This window comes from Carassius auratus, chromosome 13 (genome assembly GCF_003368295.1).
Source record: "Carassius auratus strain Wakin chromosome 13, ASM336829v1, whole genome shotgun sequence".
In the NCBI taxonomy this organism is placed as follows: Eukaryota; Metazoa; Chordata; class Actinopteri; order Cypriniformes; family Cyprinidae; genus Carassius; species Carassius auratus.
In genome coordinates this window covers 23343044-23370745 of record NC_039255.1, presented here as the reverse complement: position 1 = coordinate 23370745, position 27702 = coordinate 23343044, and the positions used below count along the sequence as shown (strand labels likewise).

The following is a 27702-nucleotide window of genomic DNA, read 5'->3' as shown; positions in this document are numbered from 1 at the left end:
TGATTTTTATAAATAAAAAAATAAATAAACATTGTATGGAGCTAATAACAATATAAATTATAGTATATCTAAATGATATTTTACATGCACTTTATAAAAATAAAGAGACACATGTAGCACGACCCGGAGAACTGTACAGTTATAATATTAAGTTAATTTAGTCATGGCAACTGTTATACAAATACATTTTTGTAGTTTATGATTATGAGTGATTTATGCACACAGTAGTTCTACGGTTACACAGTTCAAAACTTTAATACATACAGATCTGTATAAAAATACACAACAATACAAAACAAATGTACATTTCACCAATAAATTACATAAATAATATTTACACTTGAGAATACTGCTGCTAAGAATTTATATTACTAACCTGCTTAAAAGAGCAGCTCTACAATGTAACGTTACATGATCATTTAAAAAACTTTTATAAAACAAATATTCAAGGAGTCAAACATACATGGCTTATACTCACTAACAATGAAATATTTTACATTTTGAACACTTACACAAACACCTGAAATGAAAAGCACTTTAGCAACGAGGCTTGATTATACACATACAGTACTAATGTAACACACGACTGAAGTTTTGATGTATTTGTGGGGTTTAGTGCTTCCCTTTATGTTACATGCAGCGGATCAGTGCTACGGTTTACTCTTTGAGTACAGACATCATATCAACAAATACAGTAGTTCCCAATACTGTATTTACAGGATATACAGTATATTAAAACAAGGAAGAGGTGAGGTGTCATAACTGACTGGATATAAAAAAGTGCTCTCTATATGAAAATTAAGAAAGCCCTTAAAACCAAGGTGAAAAAAGTCTATTTCCTCTAAAATTAAACTTTTTAACTGTACTTTTTTTTTTTTTTTACTTTACAGAAAGTCAGCATTAGTTAATGAGCGATACATTTCTTACAATACTGATTAATCTTTGTTAATGTTTATAAAAATACAAGTTTATTGTTAGTTAAGGTCAGCTTAGGCCTATTAGATCATATTAACAGATACTTTTGAATTCATTCACTTTAATGTTGAAATGAACAGTAATATTAATAAATGCTTTAAAATAATTGTTCATTGTTTATGTTAAATAACCTTATTTAAAGTATTTTTTTTTCTGTGTAAACATTTTCTCGCCATCTGGTGGCTGAGGATGGTGTTACATGATAACTTTTAGCTAGCATGCTAACAAGTGTTGCCTTTTTCGAATAAAACGTAAAAAAGTGGGGAAAGGAAATAGAATCTCTGCGGTTCAGGGGTTTTTGTGAAAAATATTGCTTGGTGAGATCAGCCAAAATGTTTTTCAGTGGCAGAGCAAGTTTTTACATTTTTGATGAAATATTACACAAGTCTTTCTTATCTTTGGAATCATATTCCAAGACCAGGTATGAACACTATTGATTTCATGTCGACTCTAACTGGCCTAATGTTCCCTCAGCAGTACATGCCTCACTTGTGGCATCTCTGATTAAAATAATCACTCTGAATAATGACCACCTGTTTTCAGCGACCAACTCTCAGATTCATGAGTACTGTCTTATGTTTTGAGAGGTCAGAAGTGGCCTTTTACTTCAACAAGAGCATCTGCGTGATCTCTGGGGCTAAATGATGTGGGTGTTCAGCCTCTTCTTCTCGAGCTCAGCTGGAGTCGAAGGCTGGAGGAAGCTGATCTTGCATTCCTGTTGCGCAGGCACAGAGTTCGTCCGGCATCGGTGGAAGGGGCGATGGTGAGCGGGAGCCGGCCTGCACCGACAGCGAGCCGATCGATCCTGGCAATGTCCGCGCAGCACCAGACCAGCCGTTAGCGCCACCACAGCCAAAGTCAAGCCCCCCAACACCAGCAGGATGATGAGCTGCAGCTCTGACAGCCCTTCTGCACCATGCTGAGTCACCACTGAGATTTTGAACGAGTGTGGAGTGGTCCAGTAGGAGCGATAGACTTGAGTAACTCGGTCTCCTTCGCCCCTGAACGGAGACACGGCTTGAGGTCCTGACTCCCAGACGGGGGTCTCACAAGTTCTTCCAGTGAACCCTGGAGAGCAGAAGCACTGGAAGGTGGAGACTCGGTCTATACAGCGTCCTCCGTTGAGGCAGGGCTGGCTGGCGCAGTCGTCCAGGTTGATGGTGCAGAAACGGCCGGTGAAACCCGCAGGGCACAGGCAGGAAAAACGGTTCACGGCATCCAAACAGGTGGCGCCGTTGGCACAGGGGCGCATCAGGCAGTCGTCCATGTTGGTCTCGCAGCGGGGCCCTGTGAAGCCAGCCAGGCATCGACAAGACAGTTCTGGAGCGTAACCACCCAGATCCTCACAGAGGCCGCCGTTCTTGCAGGGGGACCTGCAGCAATAGACATGAGAACTGAAGATATCTGTTGTTTATGATTCACACACAACTCAACTCAACTCATCGACGGTTAACACAGATTACGACAAAAGCTATGTGTGAATTATCAAAGAGGCGTTTGAAAATTTGAGAGAGAGATGTTTAGCAGGTTAAATATCTAGACCTGTAGCGGGAAATGTGAATGGACTGTAACTGACTTCAGTGACGACAGACGCTTCAGACGACTTTGAAAGTGGTGTAGTGAATGGACTGGGTTTAAAAGGTGAAGTGTGTGTTCTCTAGATCACTATTGTCACCAAATTGCAAAAGAAAGCTTTCTGAGAACTGATTTTTATTCACAACCAGATCCATTTAAAATATAAAAATCCAAAACCAATTGGATGGAAACCATGTTAAAAGACTATTATTAAACAGAGCTACTTCAGCATAATATCAACCAGTGTAATCTGATTCCTGAAAGAATAGCACTCATAAGCGGGGGTTTAAAGTGATTTCTTGCATGCTTTTAAATGGAGTCTACTTTGTGTTTTCGGCTGTACGATTCATTTAACATTTGCATCATAACTGAAGCATAATGGACTTGTAGCAAGCGTAGTCCGATTAATGAACAAATGGAGTGGTTCCTAAATTAAAGAGACTTAAAAAAGACTCAATGAGCAACAAATTATTGCTAAATATGCCTGTGTAAACATCATCTGAAAGAACTGGATATCTTGTATTTGCTCATTTTTTACATTTTCATTTGAAATCTGAACAACATCATCATTTGGCAATATGTTGCTGAGTGATGTAAATGCAATTTATTTTCTCGAATTATTTCAATATATAGTGCAAAAAATCCTTATGATGTCCTTTTCTACTGCCATTGGATGGACAAACAGAAAGTTCTTCACCCTTTGGATAGATTATTTACTTAGTTATTTCTGCATGTTAAACGTTTGATATGTGAAAACATCCATATTACATCATTCATATTCACAGGCTAGACTGAACGGCTCGTTTTGTTCTTCTGCAGCTTTGTGATGTTAGGCAGGTGAGTACATTTGTATGGAAGCATATGGGTAGCAATATTCAATTTGGGATGTACAGTAATATGCAATATGATAATGCATTTCTGTATTTACATTTACATTTTCCAATACATTTGTGCAACGTTTGGTGCAAAATGAAAATGAAAATTAAATTACATATTACATAAATTACAAAATTAAATTACAAACTCCACGTGATCGGCTCAGAATGCATTTTCAGTGTGCACATTGAATTTTGCTACATTCATTGCAGGACATTGAATGAAAATGCAATCGTAAGTGTTTTGACTGTGAGTGTTAATGCATTTAAGAAAAATAGTATTTAAATTATAATTTTGCCACAGTTTTTGCTTGAACATGTTAGACATATCTAATCAATTCTGTAATACATTTTAATTTTAATTTTGCAAATTATAAAGCATTAAAATTAATATTCATTTTACATATTAAAACTGGTGTATGAAATGGCAAATTAAAATTATGTTATTTAATTTTAATTTTGCACCAAACATTGCACAAATGTATTGGTAAATGTAAATACAGAAATGCATTGTCATTTTACATATTGCATTGTCATTTTTCAAATTACATCCCAAATTGAATATTGCTACCCATATGCTTCCATACATTTGAACACACAAACATGCATTTACATTACAAATGAAAAGAAATCAACCCACTTAGTCTTTTGGCAAGGCCCTGTTTTCAGTTCACAGTCCCGTCCATGAAAGCCTTCGGGACATAAGCAGCTGTAATCCCCAGAGCCATTCAAGACACAAGTAGCCCCATTCTGACACGGCTGCTCTCGGGAGCACACCAAAATATCTGCGAAAACAAGTCAGTGCTGTTATGTTGATCTAGTGTCTGCCACTGAAAGCCATGAATGATTAATTACCTAACCGAAAATTAACTTAACTTAAACTTAAATTAAAATGATAAAGACACATTTAGAATAAATTAATAAATACTATATACATTTTTATAATTAGTATATAAGTAGCTCAATACTAAAATAACCAACCCATGCTCATTGTAAATATGTGAATCCCGCTACATTTCTGGAAATAAATAAATTTCACAGCAGTTTCCAGATTAAATGAACACTAGGGGCAGTAAAACACCAACTTTTTTCCCCCACACCATACTGTATTACCACAGAGGCAGATCATCTTTAAATGAAAGCTTGTTTTTGCACGGTTCCTTGGACAATATTATGTTATTACCTCAAAACGCTTTTACCAAAGTGCATTATGTGTAAAATAATACATTTCAATGTTTGCATCACATATCCAGCTCCACATTTATGGCTCTTCTGACATAGTAAACTTGCTCAATAGCGCACCTGGTACAGCATTACGCTCGTGATGCAGAGCACTCAGGAACAGGCGCTCCAAAATAAAAATCAAAACTAATACCCAAGCCTTGTGTAAGGAATCTATAATGCATGGTTGCTTCAGCAAATGTATTTTTATTTGGTTTAGTCGGATTAGTCAAGGTGTACATTAATTTCAAATGTAAATCATTAACCTTTTAGTGCCAATCTAGCACATTTAGTTTCTAAACTGCCATGATACATACAACAAACAATGTTGCCGAAGTCACACTTAACTGTTTTGGAAAGAAAACATTATTTAGTGCAACACACTGGACATTTAACTTTTTTATGATGCTGTGCTGTTTAATAAACTCCATCTGCAATTATATAGCTTTTAGGGCCTCTTGTGGACTGTAAAGTGCAACCATGTACCCAGAACAATGTATTTCAGGTTTCGCAGAGTCATGTATTTTCAATAAGCATGGGTTGCAACTAAAACTGTTTCATGCCCCTGTCATTTATGTCTTTAAAAATTGGATTTCTTTAATCAGAGAGTTAATTGATAAAAGCAACTCCCATGAAAAATTACTGACCTTTGTCACAGAATCGGCCCGCCCACCCGTCCACGCAGGTGCACTGCCAGGGCTGATGGCAGGAGCCATGCACACATCCAGGCATTCGCACGCAGTCATCACAACGCGGTCCACCCCATCCCGGATCACACCTGCCCCACAGAGGCAACAGTCAACCCTGCATGTCCATTGTACTGTTAATCTGTTTACAGTTTTCATCTTCTACAATAGTAGTGAGCGGGAACAGGCTTGCACAGGTCAGATATACATCACCAAAACAGCTGAAAGTCTCAAGCCCGTGTTTCAAACACACTCACCTGCAATCACCGTTTTCAGCACATTTTCCATGACCCAGTTCACACGTGCAGTTACTGACCGAGGGTGTTGGAGATGTTTCTGCTGAGGAAAATGAAAGACAAGAATACATTTAATATAATGTTTTATATGTATTTGAAGCTCTTGTCAGGTATCATGTTTTCTTTCTTTGGCAATTGTGTAAACGATAGAGTTCAGAAATGACTGCATAACAGCAATCGTCACTGATGAATCCTCTTCAGATGGAGTAAACAAGTCCTTCAGATCACACAACACGCTCGAGCATGTCTGTGAGAGTTTGTCACTCGAAGAAGGCATGTGCGTTCAGTGTCACTTTTCAACAGCTTATGTAGCCTGTTGAGCGTGGTACACAACAGCTAGTGCATACTAAGATTTTAGGGGGAAATTGTGACACGTTTTCATAAAAGTCTGACCTCTACCTGGGAAACTGGAAAGTTGATGCAAGCTCTTTTTCCATTCTTAATGTACTTTTCTATGAAACGTTTTATGAAGTGTTACAGTGAAATGATCTCCATCATCACCATCCCGACTGAGTGATTTAGCAGTCTTGGCTGTGCTTATCCAGTATTGGGTTTTGCGCTACAGTGGAGGTTAGCGCAGGGTGTGTGTGTGTGTGTGTGTTGGGGGACGGCCAGGAAGCGCGTGTGTCTGTGGTGATGGGCACGAGGGGAGCGTGTGCGGTGGGAGGAGAGGAATGTGCTCATGTCTCCGCCCGTATGAGCTTTGCCCGAACATCACAAGAATTCACCATGGCCCAGCGCTCCCAAGCCCTACATGCCTTCAAACCAGCCTCTTACATCACACGTCCTGTGCGTGTCTCCACTAAACACACCGCTAAATTATTAACTCTGTAGCCAGGAAGTTATGATTATCAATATGTGAATCAAGTGTACACTTACGAGAAGTTTATTTACCCCTTATCTGACGCGCTCACTTCATCTGGTGACCATTTCAGATAAAGGCTGGTATGTGAGACACAATACATGTGTAAGCTCATATTCATTCAGCGGTCGCTGGAATGGGAAGCACTTCCCATGTAATCTGGCCAAGAGCAAGACCTGTATTGCTGGAAACACAGAGCAAGCTTGGCTTTCCCGCGCTATCAGTGCAACGGATGAAAACTACAAACTGATAACGGAGAGCTGCCCAAACAACAATATGAAGCGTAAACTCTTAAACATAGACAGCTGAAGGATTCGTTTAACATTTAAAACTGTGTGGGCCAGTGGAGATCTTATGGTATGCTGATTTCCCTTCACTGTAAGTAAGGGGCTTAGCCCTAAAAAACAGCCCCATACCATTATCTATAATATCACTATGATCAATATTCATGCTTAAAGCTTTCCTTCCTGTATATTGTCTGTTTGCTCGCTGCATTAACTGCAAGTTCAAAGCATGCTATGATTGACAAAGACTGGGAGTTGTTTGAATCCAGGTTGGAGACAGTGAGTACTTCATACGCAGTAAACACGAGAGAGTTTTAAAGAGAGAATGAGTCTGGGTGTGACAGAAGTCAACAGAAGTCTGTTGATCTCAGAGTGCTGATAGACGGATGTGGTGCAAATCGTCCTGTACATGCTGTACAAACTGTAGGAGTCTATTCTAGAAAATCCTCCAGGCCTAATTCAGAAGCATGTGTGAATATTTGCAATCGCAGTGGTTTCGAATATGATATGATATCGCAAGAAATCTGGACATGGGTCATGATTCAGTTCAACTTGTTTTTGTATGATTCACTATTGTTAAATATATGCTAAATTCACATCCAATTTTAAGTGTAATATAACAAAAAACTGTGACAAATTTCTCTAATACTAAACTATTATTTTCATTTTCAAAAAATAAATAAATAAATAAATAATTCGGAAGAAGGTACATGAGTACGGAACCAAAACCAACAAACAGTAGGAAAAAAATAATGTCATACTTAAAATACCTTTTTAAGATTTTGTATTTTTCACAGTTTACATTAAAAGATGTACATGAAAATTACTGTTGACATAAGTTTAAAGAATATATAATATAATGCAATATTTTGGACATCTCTATAGCATGTTTCCCGCTTTCTAATAAACCTGGTTTTGTGCTCTATACTATGAATAGTAGTTGTGATGTCACATTGGATGAAAGCATCTGCTAAATGAATAACAATAACAGTAATTGTTTTAATATTATTTTTTTTAATTGATTCTCAATAGATTCTCAATGCTGACAGTAATGTTTACAAATTTACATTTAGTCATTTAGCAGAGGCTTTTATCCAAAGTGACTTACAACAATGTAATACAATTGTTTTATTACAGCAATGATGTTGGAGTGAAACCTGGACTGGGATTGACTCGGACACCTGCTGATTTGATCTGTCATGATCTGATTCAGTGGCCATTGATTTATGCTCATGAAAGTGATCATTTCAATCATAACAATGGCTGTGTTTCCTAGGGTTGAGTTTATGATGGCAGTGCGACAGGTGTTTTGACTATCTCCATCCTCCAGTCTTTGTGCTTCACCTCATGGAGGTCCTCAAACAGACACCACAGTGCGTGGACTCCCTGCATGTGTAAACCAGAGTGATCTAAATGTATTCCTACCATGAAACCCTATATTCCCTCTCCAGATCCCCTGTGGCCATGCTCAGAGCCTTGGTGCCAGTGAAACATGCAGGTATGGGTCTCCCTTCGGACCACACACACTCCCCAAGTGTATGCATGTGTGTCTAAGATCTCACTGGGGAGCAGGTGGAGTGAAATAGAAGACAGTGTCTGAAGGAGCTGAGGAAGAGGTAACTAGAACCGTGTGAACCAAAGGAGTCAAACATTGGCAGATTGACGCTCACCTGTTTCTGACCAAGCTAAACACTTTTAATTCCATTCACTGGACATGTCACTGTGAAAAGTGTCGTAAAACGTGCACAAAGCAACGTCATTTTGCAGAATTGCTGCCACAGGCAAGTTTTTATGACACTTTTGTAATTCATTCTCACTGTTTTTCCCATAATCAAAATATTGTCATTATTTATACACACTCGTGTCCTTCCAACTTTGTATGGTTTTCTCTCTTTTGTTTTGTGGAAGACAATAGAAGACATTTTGACGAATCTCTCAGTGTTTTTTTTTAACAGAAGAAAGTCATTCTTACAGGTTTGGAAGTTAAACGAGGGTGATTAAATGATGACAGAACTTTCATTTTTGTGGCATTGATATTTTAGTATGATTTACTGTATATATACTTTTTTTTTCATTTTTATTAATATTTTGAATTATCTTTTCTTTTTATGTTTAGTTTATATTTAGCTCTTGTTTAAAATTTTTTTTTTTAAAGATTTAGTCATTTTTATTAGTTTTTGTTTCATTATTTATATTTCAGTTTCAGTTTTTATTTCCAGTAAGTTTTCTGTTGAAAAGTGCTTTAACTTCGTTTCACTATGTTGCTAAAACAACATTTTTAATTTTTATTTATTTTTTCATCTAATATTTATATTTTATAAATGTATTTATACTTATTTTTTATTTATATAACTATTCAATCTACCAAGGTACCAAGTATAAAACATCAAAGCAGCTTGAACAGGCACTGATAGTGTTGAGGAAGCACCAGGAAGGGATATGATTTCTGATTTCTTATTTGTTGTGGCAATAGTGCCTGGCACAGACTCAAGTGCTGTCCGTATATCTGTATCAGTTTTTCAGTGCAGTGGCTTGTTTCAGCTGGAAGCCCCTTCCAGGAGGTACTGGCCCCACTGACCTGCTCTAGAATCAATCTTTGCAGACATGCACAGATCAGGTTTTCCCCATCTTCCACAGCAGACCAATAGACACAACTGATAGTTCTTCTGCATTGCTTAGATGCACAGAGTGACACATTGACACATTGCCCCCAGTACACGTGTAAGACACAAACTCTTGCGCCCAACAACTGAGACGCAGATTTGTTACATTCTCTAAATGAATTTCCCAGCGGAATGCTCAAGAGACAGATCAGCCACAGCGGAACCATCAAAGACCTCTGACGCAGAGTTTTCTTGTAATCTACTCAGCAGGATCCTGCTGCAGCACAGCTGGTAGAAACTGTTTGAGGAAATTAACAGCACATATGGCCAATTCTTTTGAGTAGCTTGTGCCAACATTATCTTTTGTAAATGCTCTATGTTGGATGTGTGATCTGCTCTTAACTTGCCATATATCTAGTTTCACTGCTCCACATGCTAAACATATATTTTATACAATTATATCAGTATTATTACTGTTCACTATAAACTACTGACATGACTTCACAGTAATTTTCCAGTGATTTCCAGTGAAATCAATCCAGGAAAAGGTAGTCTGGTAGCACTTTATTTTACAGTTTTTTTTTCTGCATGACATACTGTGTACTTCTTATTGTGATTACAGTAACAAATTATTTACTAGGTACTAACCCTGATCCTTCCGTTAAACCTAACCTTTACTCATGTAGTCACCTTATATTACCAATTACATTCATAGGGAAGTACATTGTAAAAGGGATCCTTTAGTGTCTGGAGAGCGTCCAACCCCGATCCAGAACCAGCCCGCCGTCAAATCTGCCTGCAGCTCAGAAGTCAGGCCTGCCAGACAGGTCACTCCCAGGCCTTCAGCTGATAACAGCCTGCTCATTAACCCCAAACCAGGGGAGGAAATTAAGGAGGAAAAGACTGTTAGCTTAAGCCCCTGATTCTGCTCCAGTTTCCCTGACCAGCCCAGTTAGGGCTCCAGTTCCCACGTCCAGCCAAAGGAGCGCACCAGTCCCCATGTCCAGCCAAGTGAGGGCTCCGGTTCCCACGTCCAGCCAAAGGAGCACACCAGTCCCCACGTCCAGCCAAAGGAGCGCACCAGTCCACACGTCCAGCCAAGTGAAGGCTCTAGTTCCCACGTCCAGCCAAAGGAGCGCACCAGTCCCTACGTCCAGCCTAGTGAGAACCGCTGTTCCCACGTCCAGCCAAAGCAGCGCACCAGTCCCTACGTCCAGCCAAGTGAAGGCTCCAGTTCCCACGTCCAGCCAAAGGAGCACACCAGTCCCCACGTCCAGCCAAAGGAGCGCACCAGTCCACACGTCCAGCCAAGTGAGGGCTCCAGTTCCCACATCCAGCCAAAGGAGCGCACCAGTCCCTACGTCCAGCCTAGTGAGGACCGCTGTTCCCACGTCCAGCCAAAGGAGCACGCCAGTCCCCACATCCAGCCAAAGGAGCGCACCAGTCCACACATCCAGCCAAAGGAGCGCACCAGTCCACACGTCCAGCCAAGTGAAGGCTCCAGTTCCCACGTCCAGCCAAAGGAGCGCACCAGTCCCTACGTCCAGCCCTAGTGAGGACCGCTGTTCCCACGTCCAGCCAAAGCAGTGCACCAGTCCCTACGTCCAGCCAAGTGAAGGCTCCAGTTCCCACGTCCAGCCAAAGGAGCACACCAGTCCCCACGTCCAGCCAAAGGAGCGCACCAGTCCACACGTCCAGCCAAGTGAGGGCTCCAGTTCCCACATCCAGCCAAAGGAGCGCACCAGTCCCTACGTCCAGCCTAGTGAGGACCGCTGTTCCCACGTCCAGCCAAAGGAGCGCACCAGTCCCTACGTCCAGCCTAGTGAGGACCGCTGTTCCCACGTCCAGCCAAAGGAGCACACCAGTCCCCACGTCCAGCCAAAGGAGCGCACCAGTCCACACGTCCAGCCAAGTGAGGGCTCCAGTTCCCACGTCCAGCCAAAGGAGCGCACCAGTCCCTACGTCCAGCCTAGTGAGGACCGCTGTTCCAACGTCAAGCCAAAGCAGCGCAGCGCACCAGTCCACACGTCCAGCCAAGTGAGGGCTCCAGTTCCTACGTCCAGCCAAAGGAGCGCACCAGTTCCCACGTCCAGCCAAAGGAGCACACCAGTCCCCACATCCAGCCTAGTGATGGCTGCTGTTCCCACATCCTGCCCATGGAGGGCCTTAGAAGCCAGTATTCTCCCCAAGGATTGGCCTGATCCATGGGTCCCGGAACACGTTCTGCTCTGGAGGCCTGCCATCCCGTGTAAGCCTTTCCTGAGGGGACTCCAGAGTGCCTTCCCCGTTGGATTTTTGTGGCACATGGATGTGCCTTCTGGAAGAGGTAGTAATGTCAGTCCTGTGTTCCATATCTTGTGTTTTCCTTCTACACATGCCTTCCATTAACCAGTTTCTCCCATGGTAATTATGTTCATGGATTCCTTAATGGATTCCTTCAATAATCACCCAATTATATTTTCTAAAGATGGATATATACATTCAGCTTCACATACATATAATACAGTCATGTTAAGCAATATAGGCCTATATAGCAAATCTTGACTCTGTGATTGTTTAGATTATCCCAAAATGTAAACTATATTATCTTCCAGCTGTAATCTGCTAAATGCATGATTTTTTTGTAAAATGTCTTTAAAATGGTGTGTTTTATGAAAGCACTATACAAATAAAGCACCTCATTGTTGCTTCCTACTCTAGTGGTTTACTGATATGGATCTCTGCAGCCGCTGGGACACTGTCCGAGCTTGCCCCTGCCTGCAGGACCGACTCGACACTGAACGAACTCGGGCCAAGTCTTCAGTAATTTTCCCAGCATGCTCTGTTTTTTTATTTATGGGGAAGTTGTGGCCTAACTGTTACAGAGTCAGACTCCTAACCCAAAGTTTTGTGGGATTCGAGTCTTGTACCGACAGGGATTGTAGGTGGGGGAAGTGAATGTGCAATGCTCTTTCCCACCTTCAATACCACGACTGAGGTGCCCTTGAGCAATTAAATAATAATGGATGATCAGGCAGTGCATGTGGGATGTGTAGAAAATGTATTCAGAATTAATAAAATATTACTTATTACTTATCTTACTTATTATTTTTTAACTATTTGCTTTATATTTGGAACTTTGATGTTATATTAATATTGAATTACTGCAATATACAGTAAAACATTAAGTGTATGTAATGTAATTTGGTGGCGTAAAACAAATATGTATTTACCTTGGGCTTCACAGTTGTGTTTAAATAGCACCCCACAGCCACAGAGCAGCAGAACTACAGTGAGTTTCATGGTGTTGACAATCTGAAACAACGAGACATTAACACATTAACATTCATGAAATGATCATTAATTAAATCACAAGCCTTTGGACAGCTGCTGATGACATATATTATGAATATATATTTACAGAATACAAGTAAAAAATAAGGCACTAAAAACAAGGGATGCTTGGGTGATGGCCATCCCATAACCTCCAACATGAGTCACAACAGCCCAGGATGAAGATCTCTGAGCACTTTCACTCTACCCAAACATCAAACAGAGCAACACCTGACCATGGACCAGCCGACAGACATGTTTAATAATTTAGCTTAATACTTAATAATTAAAAGCACTATGTGAATCTTTCATGGTGGACATTTAGAAAACCACACCACTCCTTCACCACCATTAGTCTATTTACACAGACCACAACGTTGCTGAGGTGAGCATTGACAGAAAAAACACCATGTTGAGAACCGATAAACAAAAAATAACATTAGCAGCACTTCGCACTTTTTGCATAAACATTAAAATAGTTACATTAAAATAATGGCCAGATTTTAAATATATATATATATATATATATATATATATATATATATATATATATACATATATAATATAGTCGTGTATTAAATAAATTCAGTGCCGCAGACTAAAGTAGTTTAAGTCTTTGGTTATTTTAATTGTGATGATTAGTATTAATAATAATAATACTAATTAAACATAAGAATATTACAATAGAAGACTTTTTTTCAGCTGTATTTTGGCCAAATAAATGCAGCCTTAATGGAGAGAAGAGGCTGATAATGATAAACCTTACATTTCAGTCTTTATATCTGTTACAGGCATTCTAACTGTTAATAAACAATTCTACAAAAACAACCTTATTGTCCAAAGTGTTGAGATTTTTAGAATGCATTAACTTGTCTTTCATCTTCCAGAACAGAAACGGCAGACAGAATAAATGAGAATCTAATTTCACTGTCTCCCAGCAGGTGGCAGTTATGGAACAGCAGAAATATAGATGTTTCCACAGTAACCACCATAAACAAAGCTTTGCTGCATATATAAACACTTATTAGGAGACATACACTGAGAGAAGATGAAATGCAAATACCATGGAAACTTTTCTGAAGACAGTCGGTTTCTTCCTTATGCATTCATTGTATTCATCCATTCATACATACATTATTTCATATTTTCTCTCTGCACCGTGCCTTCCATCATGCTTGCACACAAAAATATGAAATATACGAAATATGAAACAGTAATACTAACTGTAGTGAATTTTTATTGAGGTTTATCGTCAAACTGGTAACTGATTCATCCCTACTCTTTAAAGCCTGTCATTCTGAAAAGCCTAGTCTGCTCTGATTGGTCAGTTTGCCTAGACTGTTGTAACTGGTCAACCACTTAAAATGTTTGTTGGAAATGGTGCAAATCTTACCATATAATCAGGTTTCAGCTCCTAAAGCTAGATGAGCTGCTTCTGTTCTACATGTTGTATAAATTTATGTCTCCTTGTCATTTCATTACAAAATCATTTACCAAGCTGTCATTAGAAGGCGGACCAAAGCAGCCAATAGACAGGCATTAAGACATGGAAATAACAATGCTATCTCACAACCAATTCATACCTATTTTATGAGGTGGCTTATTTGTGCAAAGACCGCAAGGGTTTAGGGTGTGATTTGGGACAGGGCCTTTGTATAATTTCTGTTAGGGGTACGTTTAGGGGCGGGATCACCTCATAATATATGTTTTTTATTTTTAAGAGGTCGCAAATTCGTAGAGGTCATATGAATTCATACGAATTAGCCACCTTGTAAAATATGTAGGACTTTGACACTCCTGAAGTGTTTCCACTTTTGTGTCCCATATACATCAGACATTCAACCAGCAGTTGGTGGGCATGACATCTGAGGCTGAGACTACTTTAGCCCGGACCAGAAAGAAGTCAAGGCACGTGTTTTCAACTAGAGAAATGAACTTCCTTTGCCATGGAAATACATTTTTATATCGTTTACATGCACAATCACCAATACATTACACTAAAAGGAGGATTTAAACAAATCTGAATCATAACAAGCAAGGAATTATAGAGATATTTTGTAATATCTGCATTCTAGATGACATCTAGATGACAAAATAGCAAGATGCATCTTTTTTGTTGTTTCCCATAGATTCATGGCGTGCTCTTTCAACCACTAATGGAAATGAACATGATGAAAAGCAGGCAAGCTGAGAAGAGGTCCATTTCCATGATAGGAAGCTCTCTAGCATTTCACAATAGGAAGCCTCCATCTACAGTCCTTGTGGGGATGCCATGCCAATTATCACTTTTGCATCCTGGCCGCTCTCATGCGCAGACACCTGGCAGTGAAAGCAAGCAAGTGAGCTATATTTGAACATTACATTACTTCTCGAGCAGATCACTCTGTGATTTTCAAAGGTACTATTTCCAGCCGTGTTAAATTAATATGTGTCATGCACTTTGACACATTGGCAATGATCCAGGAAAATGGTCTCGATTTGTTTTATGGTCCATCTCTCACAAAACATCAAAATTCAATGAATCATCCAACGGTTCATTAAAATAGATGGCCGACAGTCCTATGACTGAAGACTCTTTCACTCTTACCATGAAGCTAAAAAGAAAGATGATTCAGATAGGAATTATTATCTTCTCATAAAAAGGACATTTTGGAGAAGCATGTTCAACATTCAAATTTCAGCAATAGAAATAAAAATGAAACGTGACATTTAACTAAATTTAAATTAATTCAACAACCCAAAAATGAAGATTTAGTGAAGATTTACTCACACTTTTGACTTTTCCTTCTTCCATGGAATATAGAAAAAGGAATTATGAAGAAGCAGCTTAGAAGCTCTGTCAATCTCCAAGCATTACAAAAAAATAAATAAATAATAATAATCTTGATTTTAAAAAATGATCTCAAAAGCTTTTATGCAATGTTGAATGCAATATTACATTCAAAAAGGCAGATTTGTGAGGAACTGACTAATGTTCAAGTCAGTATTCACTTCCACTCCAACAAAACTCTTACATTTGGGAAAAACTTTGTATGCAAAGCTGGGAATAGCATGTTAACATTCAACATCACTGACCCCCCAAAAAACGAATGTTCTTGTGTGTTTTGTAACTGACACAACAGATCAGATCAGATTAATGGAATACTATTGGGAACACATGGAGAATGAGACTTGAGAGCTAATGATCTAATGTTTTATGGTATCATTCTGGAGCTGGACGCTATTCATGGTCACCGAGATGGAAGAAGCAGCATATAGATTCTTCAGAATTTCTTCTACAGTGTTTTTAATGGAAATAATTACATAGCAACTTTGTGGCGAGTGGGGCGGGGCCGAGAGGCGTGGGAACGAGGAGTGAGGCCAGGTGTAGTGATTGGAGATGAGCTACACCTGAGCCCCACCGCTAGTATCGAGTCCCACGTAGGAGATGGAAGGATATAAAACTGGAGTGACGACCGTGAAGGACGAGAGAGGACCAGGCCTGGGACATTACTTTATGTTTTGGTTTTTATTTATGCGCACCAGTCGTCCGTGAGGGGCTGGTGCGCCGTTTTGTATTTACTTTTGAATATTAAAATGAGTTTTGATTGTGCGCCGGTTCCCGCCTCCTTCTTCCCGATGAATATGGAGATTTGTTTATTACAAACTTATTTTATCTAAAAAGTGCACTCATGGGTGTTTAACAGCTTTTTATATTGTGGCTCAACAAATCAGAAATTAAAATAACAACAATTCCTTTTACCAGTCTTTTCTTCCTAGGAAAACATATACATTAACAAAGCACATTTTAAAAAAGTTGAATGTACACACTTCAGAACTTGGATTGACACTGGAGCACAAGATACACTTTCATACAAAAATTCAAACTAAAATCTCAAAGAAACCTTCATCAAAAATCTGAGCAAACGTACTTAAAAGCCCACTATTTACCAGGAAGCTTCCATGGAAACTTAATTTGCCCGTGGTTCCTTTAACCAGCATCTATTCCCACACCATTTCCATCTCAAATACTGCACAAACACCTTTCTGCTGTCGGGTAAATAGACTGATTATAATTCACAAGTTTAAGAGCCTGAGTTTGACCAGAGTGTATACTGTAGCCTTTTACAGGAATGCCTCCTTAAATAACAACACAAGATAATATACTTTTTTTTTTTTTAAGTTACAGACTTCAGAAGGTGCTGCACAACCAGGCTCTTTGAAACGGCATTATATTAAAGGCTACAGAAACAACTGAACTCTATTTTAACAAAAATGCAAAAAGACGAACACACTTACTGAAAAAACACACCTGAGCTGTTGGCCGCCCCTCCAGCAGAGTGTTGCAAACCTCAGGTGCTGATGAAACAGGACTCACATATCACACACACACACACCATTAGGAAGTAATGTAAAAGAAAATCGAGCACGACTTCACTATCCAGTCTCGTATATATGCACACCCTCAAGATCAGTCTGCTAGTGAGGCACGTTTTGTTGATAGAAATGCTTGTTTGTAGAAGCAGACACGGTTCCACCTCCCCACTCAACAAGCCAACCTGCCCAAGGACTGGCTCTTAAAGAGACAGGCTTCGCTCGAGACCACCATCCCACACAATCTATCACGGCAGAGTGAGTACAAGACACAGTATAAACATCACATGCTTGTTTTGTTTTCTTCTTTATTCTCAAACCCTCAGCCACTTTTTGGTATTTCACTGATGCATGCCAAGTCTTGTTGTTCAAGACCGTCCGTGTAAACATTCTTTTGCACAGATGGACGCGTCTGATTGAGAGTGCATTGGACGCATTTTGTCGTCTTGTTATCAGAAGCGCCATCTGCCAGAAACCTTTGTGGAAGCTGTAGCAGTAATGGAAGGCTTTCTGCTGTTGCTGTAGCGACAGACAAGGCTCCTGATGTTGGGGGCTGATGTGCCCACACGTTCCTCTGCAGGCGATAGTGTGGAGAGAGGATCAGTTTTCAGCAGATTATCTCAACAACATCAGGCCTGTGGAGCATTTGAAAACAGGCATCTACATGTCCACACCATGGTGATGGGAGACTGCACTCGCACATATACAGTATGCACACACTCGCTCGCTGCCATACAAATATATTACTACAAATGAGGGCGTACGTAAAGACAGACATGTAGCAACCATCTCTCAGCTGCCGTTTTCTCTTTAGAAAGCTGAATCACTACTACAATCGTAAGCAGAATGGGTAGACGAGGATATCGGGCTCCTAAGGGCTTATCCTGATAGTCTGCGAAGAACAGATGAATTAGGGAAGCACTCAAAGCTCATTTGTTTTTGGTTGCTTGCCTCGTGTTTATACTGAGATAATGGCATGCCCATTATTCCAGCTATTCAGCCTCTGGATTTTAAGCACACATTTGTATGTCTGTCCCGCTGTGGTCTGATTACGGTGTTTGTGCTGAAATTGACAGTACAGTAATTAGGGTGTTCAAATCTGCTGCTTTATGGCAAGTGCTTTCTTCTCTAGCTTTACATCATTATCCACTGCAGACCCAACAATTACTGCAATTGTGAAAATTGACTTTCATGTGAATATCACATGCAGTGTCTGTTTTGTCATGTTCATCTTACGCTCTAAAAAATAAAGGTGCCAAAGGGGGGTTTTGTGATACCACTGAAGAAGGCCAGTGTTTAAACAAGAACACTGTTTTTCCTAGTGTATTGTAGTTTTGTATAATAGTTAGTTTCTGACATTGATGGTTCAATGAAGAACCTTTAAAATACATGGAAACTTTCCATTGCACAAAAGGTCTTTTATAGTGGAAAATAGTTATTTTAATTATTATAATTTTCTTCACAATGAAAAAAGAAAAAAGAAAAAAAGCTCACTCAGATGAAATGAACACATTTATGGAGCCCCTAAAGAGACATGGTGATGGTTTTAAAAAATAGGACAGGAGAACACAAAATTCAATGCTTTTAAATTCCCCCCAAATATTTTGTGTTAGTTTGCATTGACTTACTAAAGTATGTATTTCGCTAAGAAACTTTGCATTTCCTCACAAAACATTTATGAGGGGAAATTATATTTAGGTGATTTTGTGAATGAATGTAAAGTTTCTAGTGGAACACATTATTTTATTTTTTTTTACGAGAGAACAAAAGTGTTTTACAAGTGAACACAAAGTTTATTGGGGAAACACAATGCTTTTGCTGGAGAAAGCTAAGTTTCTGGTAATAAACTATTATATAAAATATTATTTGGGTAGATTCTTCTCTTTTTTTCTCTTTTTATTTAGATTTCATCATGTTATTTTCTAAATATGTATTAAAATATGTATTTACACAATAAAAACATTCAGAATAGAATCACAGTTCGTGGTTTAAGGACTCTTCGTCACTATTATTTCCCAAATATTTGCCCTTCTGCCCCTCCTGATTTGTGCGCTCTTTCTTGATCTGAATTTTCCACATCACATGTCATGTTATCATCTTACTATAAAACTTCCATTTGCAAGCAACGGACATGCCCCCCCCCCCTCCCCCAACATAAAAGACTTCAGAAATCCAAGCCGTTCTTTTTCCTAGTTTTTCAGAGTAATCCCAGCACGAGTTAGATGTCAACTTTTAATAGTCACGGTTTTTGTTTTGCAAAAAGAAGAGTGAGAATACGCAACTTACTAAATTCTAGCACTTATATCAGCATTGTGGGTGAATATTACAGTATAATCCTGGTTTGTGTGTCCATGGTGGTCACTGTTACTATAGCAACTGAGAGAAGATGCCTTCTGTATGTAGACACTAGAGTGAGATTAACTAGTGCAATATATTGCCTTTCCATTTCCAGCATATGGGGTTTAGTGCTCCGCATATGACATGATTCAGATGGCAGTTTCACTCCATGAAGCAAGAATGTGTTGTGACAAGTAATGCAAATCTATCTATCTATCTATCTATCTATCTATCTATCTATCTATCTATCTATCTATCTATCTATCTATCTATCTATCTATCTATCTATCTATCTAAGTGCTAGATAAAGTATATTATGCAGTCAGAGTTTTATTAGTAAGTGATGGTATTTATGAACTCCATTTACAACCCAGTGATTTTTCCCACACCATACAGACCAGTAATATTTCCGCCTGAGATGCTATATAAGGCTACATGTGAAAAGTACATTCAAGGCAACAAACCAGAAACTTGTATTGGGACAGGCATTGGGGGATTATTCTGCTCAGTAATTCATTAATTGAGAAATTGAGAGGGAATAAGTGACATCATTATGCAAACAAAATAAGAATTTCAATGAAGCATTAGGAAGAAGAGCACTTTTAAGACTTTAAATAAACGTATTATCTTCAGGGCTTAAGTGTATTTAAAAAAAAATAATTTTGTAACACATTCCCACATGGATGTTTTTCACCTACCCTGTTCTGATAGCCTGAGCCGGGTGCTCCTTCCTGTGTGAGTTAAGATCCACTGAGCGGCTCCCTGTGTTGATCTTACTGTGGTGTTGTTTTCTGCATATGAGATGTGTCCCCCTGTCCTCAGCTAGTGTATGCTGGGTGTCTTTCTTTGAAGTTATTTCGGCATGTGTCGAAGTTGCAGACAGCATGAAGAATGGGCTGCTTGACCTTCCCTTCACCCCAAACCTCCCTCTCGGATAGAGAACAAGGAGGTGCACACGTCCATGCACTTCACAGCCTCTCACCCTGCCCTGCAGCTCTGACTCATGGAGCTGCTCATACCCCTGAGGACTTTAATTAAGGCAGAGCGACAGACACACGTTCCTGCTCTGTCATCAAGCACGCTGCCCCATCATTGGATCGAAGCAATGTTAAATGAACCCCTTGATAAGATTACTTAGGCAACCTAGAGGGTTATTTTTACTCTGAGAGAGTTACATGAGAATTTGAAAGATAAGGACTCTAATTCCTATTGTAGATGTGGTGAACCCTTTTTCCCTCCTGGGACATTGAGCGAATCCTTACTTGTCATTCTGCACAGGTCAAATTCAATCTTGACTGTTTCCTGAGCAACTTAACGTTATTCCTGAAGTCCATAAATTGAGGAATTAATTTTCCGATTTAGGGGTGCAGTAGTTGTCTTATACCATCCAGAGTCCTGCTTAATCTTTTTTAGTCCCTTGGTGCTGCAAGGTACTGTATTTCCAGCACTGTATTTTTAAATACTCAATTTATGAAATGGAAGCGAGCTACTACTTAATTTCAATCTCTACCGCTTCTTTGTGGGGCAAGGGGCAATTCATAGTGAGACCTTCTCTGCTCTTTGCATCCAGGATAATTTTTTATTTTGAAGACCCAAGGTTTCAGAGCCCTCCAAATCCACTTGACATCTGACTGTGTGCTGAGCCTCAGTCCTTTGGTAAGCTGTCATTGATAGGTGGAAGCCCTAAAGCTAGATTGGGTGAAACCTAACACAGATTGATAAAGCAGCTGGACCCACACCCAGCTGAAGTGGAACAGAAGTAGTCGTAAAAAGAAGTAGCACTTAATTGTACAGTCTTGTTTTGCATTTACATATGAATTTTACTAAAGTAATAAAAATTACTGTGTAAAGGTACTAACCCTAAACCTAATCATAATCTACATTAAGTCTATTAACTGATTTTACTTTCTTGAAGTACACTGTCAATGCATAAACTGTAAAATAAAGTGCAACTAAAAGACTTAAAGTAACGTAAAGGTCTTCAACCTTCAACCTAAAGATTGCGTCAAAGCAGCTTCACAGGGATAAAAAGGGAAAGAGCAGAATCAGTTATGGAAACTCACCTATGAAGAAAATTCAAAATCAGTTGCAAAGCTGTTCTAAAAGACAATTTCTGAAAGTTAAGCATCTTTCAGACCCCGGTTAAGCAAGGCAGAAGGCGACCGTGACAAGGAACCCAAACTCCATCAGGTGACAGAAATGGAGAACCTTGGGATAAACTAGGCACAGCTGGGATAAACCAGTTCTCTCATGACCTGAGTGAACAAATACAATGTGACTTTGATTGAGGTACATTATACCGCCATTGAGTGGGAAAGACAGAGTTGTAGAAGATGTCATGCTGGCTCAGGTGTGTTTGATTAGGGTTGGAACCAAATTCTGCAGGAAAGTGGCCTTCCAGAAGTAGGGTTGAAGACCTCTTAAATAAAGTGGCCTGGATCTTAGAAGTAAGAGCTGCTAAAAACAGGGGTGATCCAATTCTTCTTCTGGAAGGCCACTATCCAGCACACCTTAACCCTAGCCCTATTCCAACACACCTGAACCAGTTTAATCAAGGCCATCCGGATGACTAGAAACTTCCAGGCAGTTGCTGGAAAAGTAAGAAAGTAGCGCTCCGAGAGCAGGATATGATACCCCTGTGGTAACTAACAAAAGGTTTAAAGTTTTCCTTCACACTTTAAAGATATTTGTTATGTAAGAAGATCCTGCACAGATCATTAGCACCCTTCTTCCACTGTTCAACATTATTGTGGTGAGAATTATCATTCCATAGTTGAGATGCTCCACTCCTGTTAATAATTTCTGGATAAGGATTGGTGCACTTACTGTCAGACTTCTTCTTCTCATGTCTGCATCGTGATAGAAGCATGGCCCAAGGGAAATGGCCCCATTGTTGTAAGCTAATCTTACAGATCAAGTTGGGAAATTGTGTAGTCTGGCTTGGGCTAATTTTGACCAGGATGGGTGGGGGTTGAGAGGTTGCACATTTAGATGTGTAGTGCAGCTGTGGGATGCCTTCTTTTCTAACTGCTGGTAATGTGTACACAATGCACAGCTGACAGTCATCCAACTCTCCAACCCAAGTATTGAATGACTCTCAGAAATGGTACTGAGGTGCTTATCAAGCCACCTTGCACAAAATGAATGCCTGTTTATGCTGGGATGAGAATGGAGAAGAACAGCCAGCTCAAAGAACAACACACAATCGGCACCAGCGGCAGCCTTGACCCCAGAGCAGCTGAGGCTAGAGAAGAAAACAAAGGCCAGTGGGCATTTGCTACCTTGAAGTCAATAGACGACAAGATTACACACACTCTTTTTTTGTGGCCTGTTATGTATGAGTCCAGCCCCTTCATGCTGCTTATCCTGAATTCAGATGACTTCCAAACATGCTAAGCACTGTAGTCTAGTATGTGATGCCCTCCTTAAAGGTTTTTATTTAACTATTGATAAATGAAAAGCAGGACAAACAGAGCCTGTTTACCAGATACTATTTTAGTAATCGTATCTCAAGTGGTCAGCCAAGAAGCATTAGAGTTTCCACCTGATAAATGCATCTGCCGTGACTATTTGCATTCAGATTTCGTTGAGACACTCCCCACTTATTTCATCACACGGTTAGTACATAACTTTTGCAGGAGCATGTAAATACTATTTAATAAACTTATGCTCGGCTTACAAGCAAGTAGCAAAAGAAGTGAAGAATAGAGGGAGGCAGCTGTGATTTCTTTCATAATCTTGTGTTTTGGTACAACATAACAAATTCTGATTATTTTGGTGGGCTTTCTAACAATGCATAACAGAATGGTCACATGTTTTAGGTGACTGGGCAGCATGTAGGTGGCATATTCAAGATGTATTCAAGACGGATGAGTATTTACACTACACATGATGTGGTCACGTGATTATTTCTCAGTATCTCCATAGTCCATACATCGATTAATCGACTAATCATCGATTATTCCACTGATTAATCAAATATTGAGTTATACATATTCTAACAAATAAATAAAGGTAATCACTTCAGCTTTTGAAAGTCGTATTATGTCATTAAATTATTATACAATTACTTTATACAAATAAATATATTTGGTACAAAATGACACGACAGAGAAACTCTCATTCACCATTTAATTAGCTATATGTTACCCTGGAACACAAAACCAGTCTTAAATATAGATATTGTGATAAGATATTGTGCAAATTTCCTTCTGTAAATATATTAAACTCTTTCCTTAGTAATGTGCATTGCTAAAAACTATATTTGGACAACTTTAAAGGCAATTTTCTCAATATTTAGATTTTTTTTTCGCACCCGCAGATTAAAGATTTTTAAATAGGTATATCTCTGCCAAATATTGTCCTATATTTCCTACTGTAATTACTATTTACTATGTCCTACAAACCATACATCATTGGAAAGCTTATTTATTCAGCTTTCAGGTAATGTTTAAATTTTTATTTCGAAAAATTAACCTTATGACTGGTTATGAGAGTACTTTATAAATAAACTTTGCGTGACTGGACTTTACTGTAGTACTGAACTGCAGAACTCATGCAAACATCCACATTGATGTAATCAGATGCGTTTCTTAACTGCTGCTTCCTCACTGCTCTCAGTTTTTGATGTTTATTTTGTTACTAAAAGGAAAGGGCACAGTATATATTCGCATAATCATTCAAACGTCACTTAGTTTCTTCAGGTTATGAGCTGAGTGTACAAAGTTTGCATAGAAAAATGCTTACAGTACTGTATGCGTATACAATGTTGATTATGTACACACCCACCTTAGTGTACACATAAATCCGATGTAGACTTTAGAAAAAATCGTGCTATGCGCATCGAGTATGCAGAAATGCACGTTATACAAACTTTATACAAACTTACGAATATCCCAGCTTTTATCTACCTTTTTCCCTTAAATTTATGAAAACAAAAAAATTACACTGGAATTCAAAATATAAAGTTAATTTTCCTTAATATTGATTTCCTGGCTTGTTTGATAATGTGCACTTAGATAGAGTTGAGTGACAAGCAAAGCAGCCTACTCTGTAATCTGAGCTCTCTTTCCTTGGAAACTCAGTGTTTGTGATTTATGATGTACTTGACCTTTCCTCCCCAACCAGCTCTTGGAGTCTCCGAGGACAAACGGTTGCATGATGCAGTGCATGAACTTCGACAGTTGAACTAACATGAGTATGATAATGTTGACATCAGGCAGTGCTACAATTCAACCACTTTGTCTCAGACTGCCTGCACTGATCTTAGACAGTTGATAACAGATTAATGCAATTTCACCATATCTAACTGTAGAGGCTCAGTAGAATATTTATGAAATAAAATGGTATAAAGAAAACTCATTTTCTTATTTACTCAATTTTAATGTAATCATCAAGAGTGCTGTTTAAAAGATCAATGGAATCCTTTCAGAAGAAATTCAATGAGGAGACATTGACCAGTCCTCCCTGGCCATGTAAACATGTAAGAATATTGACAGATGTCCTCTTCCATTTCAGGCTAAACGATACTGAAGAGTGAATAAGAAAGGCTGTCTTGAGTCACAATCAAATATAAATGAATGTTGTATGTCTGGAAGGAATGTAGCATGTTGACTAAGTACTGCATAAACAGTAAGACAGCCTACATCTATTTGACATCTGATCTTTACCACCACAGTGCTGAGAGGTGTGAACTACAGAACTCATTCTTGTGCAGTATGGAGTTTCTGCATTCTAGATCAGAAAGATCTTAATCAATTCTGCAAACTAAAAAAAAAAAACTACATATTACTTTAATATTCATTTTGCATGTGATATCTCAAAACACCTCTTCCAGCCACACAGGGGCTCCAATTCTAGCTTATATTAAAATATTGTGACACCACTGGAAATGCAAGAAAATGTGGGCTTATGAATAAAATGCAAATACGCTATATTTAGCCAAGCATTGTCTGTAAATCGACAAAAAGCTTGAGGTGATTTCAGCAAACCTGGTTTGTTAAAGGGTTGTGTCGGCCTGAAGTAACATTGCCATTGCATTCTCATTTATCTCTATGGCAGCTACTGTTGACGTACAGTAAACAAAAATAAAAGATGCTTTTTGCCCCAATAATGGTGTAATTACTGTAAACCAGCAGGGTTAAATAACTAAACAACCTAACCAGCCAAATTCTGCATCCTTGTATCAACTACTCCAGATAAACCCGCCTTTAAACAGCACATCAAAACAAAATTAACTCTTATTGGTTTTCTTATGATGTCACATGGGTTTGTTTCTCAAACTGGACCAGACTTTACTGACCATCAACGGTTTGTCTATGCAAAGCTAGTTAAAGGAGATGTAATGCTTAGCACCTCATATTATTTACCTGGGTCTCATTGCCTGGTTCTCTTGCCTACTACATTTTTTTTCCGTTAATTAATCAAACAATTAGTAACATTTCATATAATCTGATCATGATGAAAATATCTGGCGAAACCATTCTTGAAATTGCATGATAAAGAAAGCCTTTGGTTTCTTCTCATCATATGCCAAACAACTCTTTCCCTCTAGCACAGTGGTTCCCAACCTTTTTCAACTCGCGGCCCACACAACCAAACACATATGTTTGCGCGGCCCACTTCAAAAAAATTAACTGACCCCGCTATTGTTGGGTTAATAACTTAGTACTCAGAAGCTAGATTTTAAACTATATTTATTGAATAAACTAGGGCTGTGCGATATGGACAAAAAAAAAAAAAAACTATCGCGATTTTTTTGATCAATTTTGCAATTGTGCTTTTACAGTCATAAATGCATTCAGGATTAATTAGAAACATTTCCAAAAGAAAACCAATCAGAGCTTTATCAAAAAGTTGTAACATCTCTAGAACAGACATAAGTCAAAATTATCACTATAGTGAAGATGTAAAAAAAATGTATAGACTTGTGGCAAAAAAAAAAAAAAAAAAAAAAAAAAAATCCTGTATACAGGGACTTTTTTTTCTTTTTTGCCATGCATTGTTCATAGAGCTCATTAATTGTAGCGGTGCCTCAGGTGTTTGCAGTGTATGCGGTCAGCAGTGAGAGCGCATAAATATAACGCGAAAGCACATTAAAATAATGCACGAGTGCGAATCTCTCTGTTCGCAGCAGATTTCCTTTGCTCTGTCACAAAACCGGTCGTGCTTGCTCAGATACACGCTGCTTTGCGAGGAGAGAGTGTGCACACTTAAAACGTGTCTCCTCTCACTTAAACTGCATCCTGTTCACTAACAAATTCACTCTATGCTCATGTGTTAGACACGTTTTTATTTCTAGCCTTTTACCGCAGTGAGAACGCTCTGATCCGTCAACATTGGCTCAGAAAAAAGGCGCATCACAGTGTGTGAACCTGGAGTTAGGCATATGCGCACGCTCAAATCGTGATTTTAGGACGTTTTCTTTTAATCGCACAGCCCTAGAATGGACTGGAAATGAACAGAAAATAATTGGCGGACCACAGGTTGAAAACCACTGCTCTAGCACACGTGTCTGCTCTTGCTTTATACTGTTCAATTAGGTTTAAATGCCACAAGCTCAAAAAAATCAAAAACATTTACCTGCGCTCAGGTGTAAAATGAGGTAAACCTTAAACCGACAGTCCCAAATAATTTTTCTTCTTTTTCCTCCAGATCACCATCACACTCTTCTAAACAAGCTCTCTATACAGGGGCGTAGCAAGCTTTTCAAAAGTGTGGGGGATGGATGTGGTTTGTTTATAAGCAATAAAAATGATGAACACATTGACAGAGGGGTACAAAATGCAGGTCTTAAAAGTTCTCTGGCACTGTGCGGGATTTCCGGCTTGCAGCGTTTGGCTGGGAAAAAAATAATCCTACATTTAAAAAAAAAAGAAAAAAGAAAAAAAATCAGAAAAGGGGAGAAAAAAACGCCCACACAAAGCTTTTTCTCTGGTGGTATAAATAATGTAACAATTTACTGTTTTTAAACATTAAAATAATATACACTTTTATTTCATAGTTCTTCAACAGGTATGCAAACAATATCCCAATAATAGCAATTAGCATTAGTCTAAAAAACGAAATATAATACTGAAAACACTCGACATGTCAACAAAACGATTAACAGAACATCTTCCCAAACACATATCAAGCTTATTTAAAAACCTCTAAAGCAACACTCATTCAAAGTACCTGGAAAAGGGAGACGTAAATAACCATAAGTTCCCGCCTCCTCAGCACGAGCTGACCGTTAACACCCCAAGAGAGGCGGGACTTAAGGCAGAACAGCCAATCATCAGCCGATCACACTCAAAGCCGGTGTCAAGTTTGAGAGGGAGGG

General features: G+C 39.0%; 1 protein-coding gene across 5 annotated transcripts; it reads right to left on the bottom strand.

The window, feature by feature from the left end:
• Window positions 1-236: 236 nt before the first annotated feature.
• Window positions 237-27039, bottom strand: LOC113113054 (protein delta homolog 2-like). 5 transcript variants are annotated; one of them, XM_026279196.1, is made up of 6 exons: window positions 26961-27039; window positions 12590-12671; window positions 5590-5671; window positions 5294-5424; window positions 4066-4210; window positions 237-2348 (listed from the first exon to the last, which is right to left on the bottom strand). In XM_026279196.1, the coding sequence occupies exons 2-6, from the start codon at window positions 12657-12659 to the stop codon at window positions 1613-1615; spliced, it is 1164 nt and encodes a 387-aa protein (XP_026134981.1). In that variant the 5' UTR covers window positions 12660-12671; window positions 26961-27039; the 3' UTR covers window positions 237-1612. The 5 variants fall into 5 exon arrangements, with proteins under 5 accessions (XP_026134981.1, XP_026134980.1, XP_026134982.1 ...); XM_026279195.1 differs by lacking the exon at window positions 26961-27039 and adding an exon at window positions 20078-20182; XM_026279197.1 differs by lacking the exon at window positions 26961-27039 and adding an exon at window positions 16968-17270 and having other exon boundaries at window positions 5590-5668.
• Window positions 27040-27702: the final 663 nt, after the last annotated feature.

What these genes read in the sequence shown, in the direction of transcription:
- LOC113113054 (XM_026279196.1), bottom strand. Translation starts at nt 12,659, where the DNA reads ATGAAACTCACTGTAGTTCTGCTGCTCTGTGGCTGTGGGGTGCTATTT. An exon ending in GGGCCGATTCTGTGACAAAG is followed by an intron (nt 4,211 to 5,293) that starts GTCAGTAATTTT and finishes TTGTTTTCGCAG; the next exon opens with ATATTTTGGTGTGCTCCCGA. An exon ending in GGGCCTTGCCAAAAGACTAA is followed by an intron (nt 2,349 to 4,065) that starts GTGGGTTGATTT and finishes CTATTGCTGCAG; the next exon opens with GTCCCCCTGCAAGAACGGCG.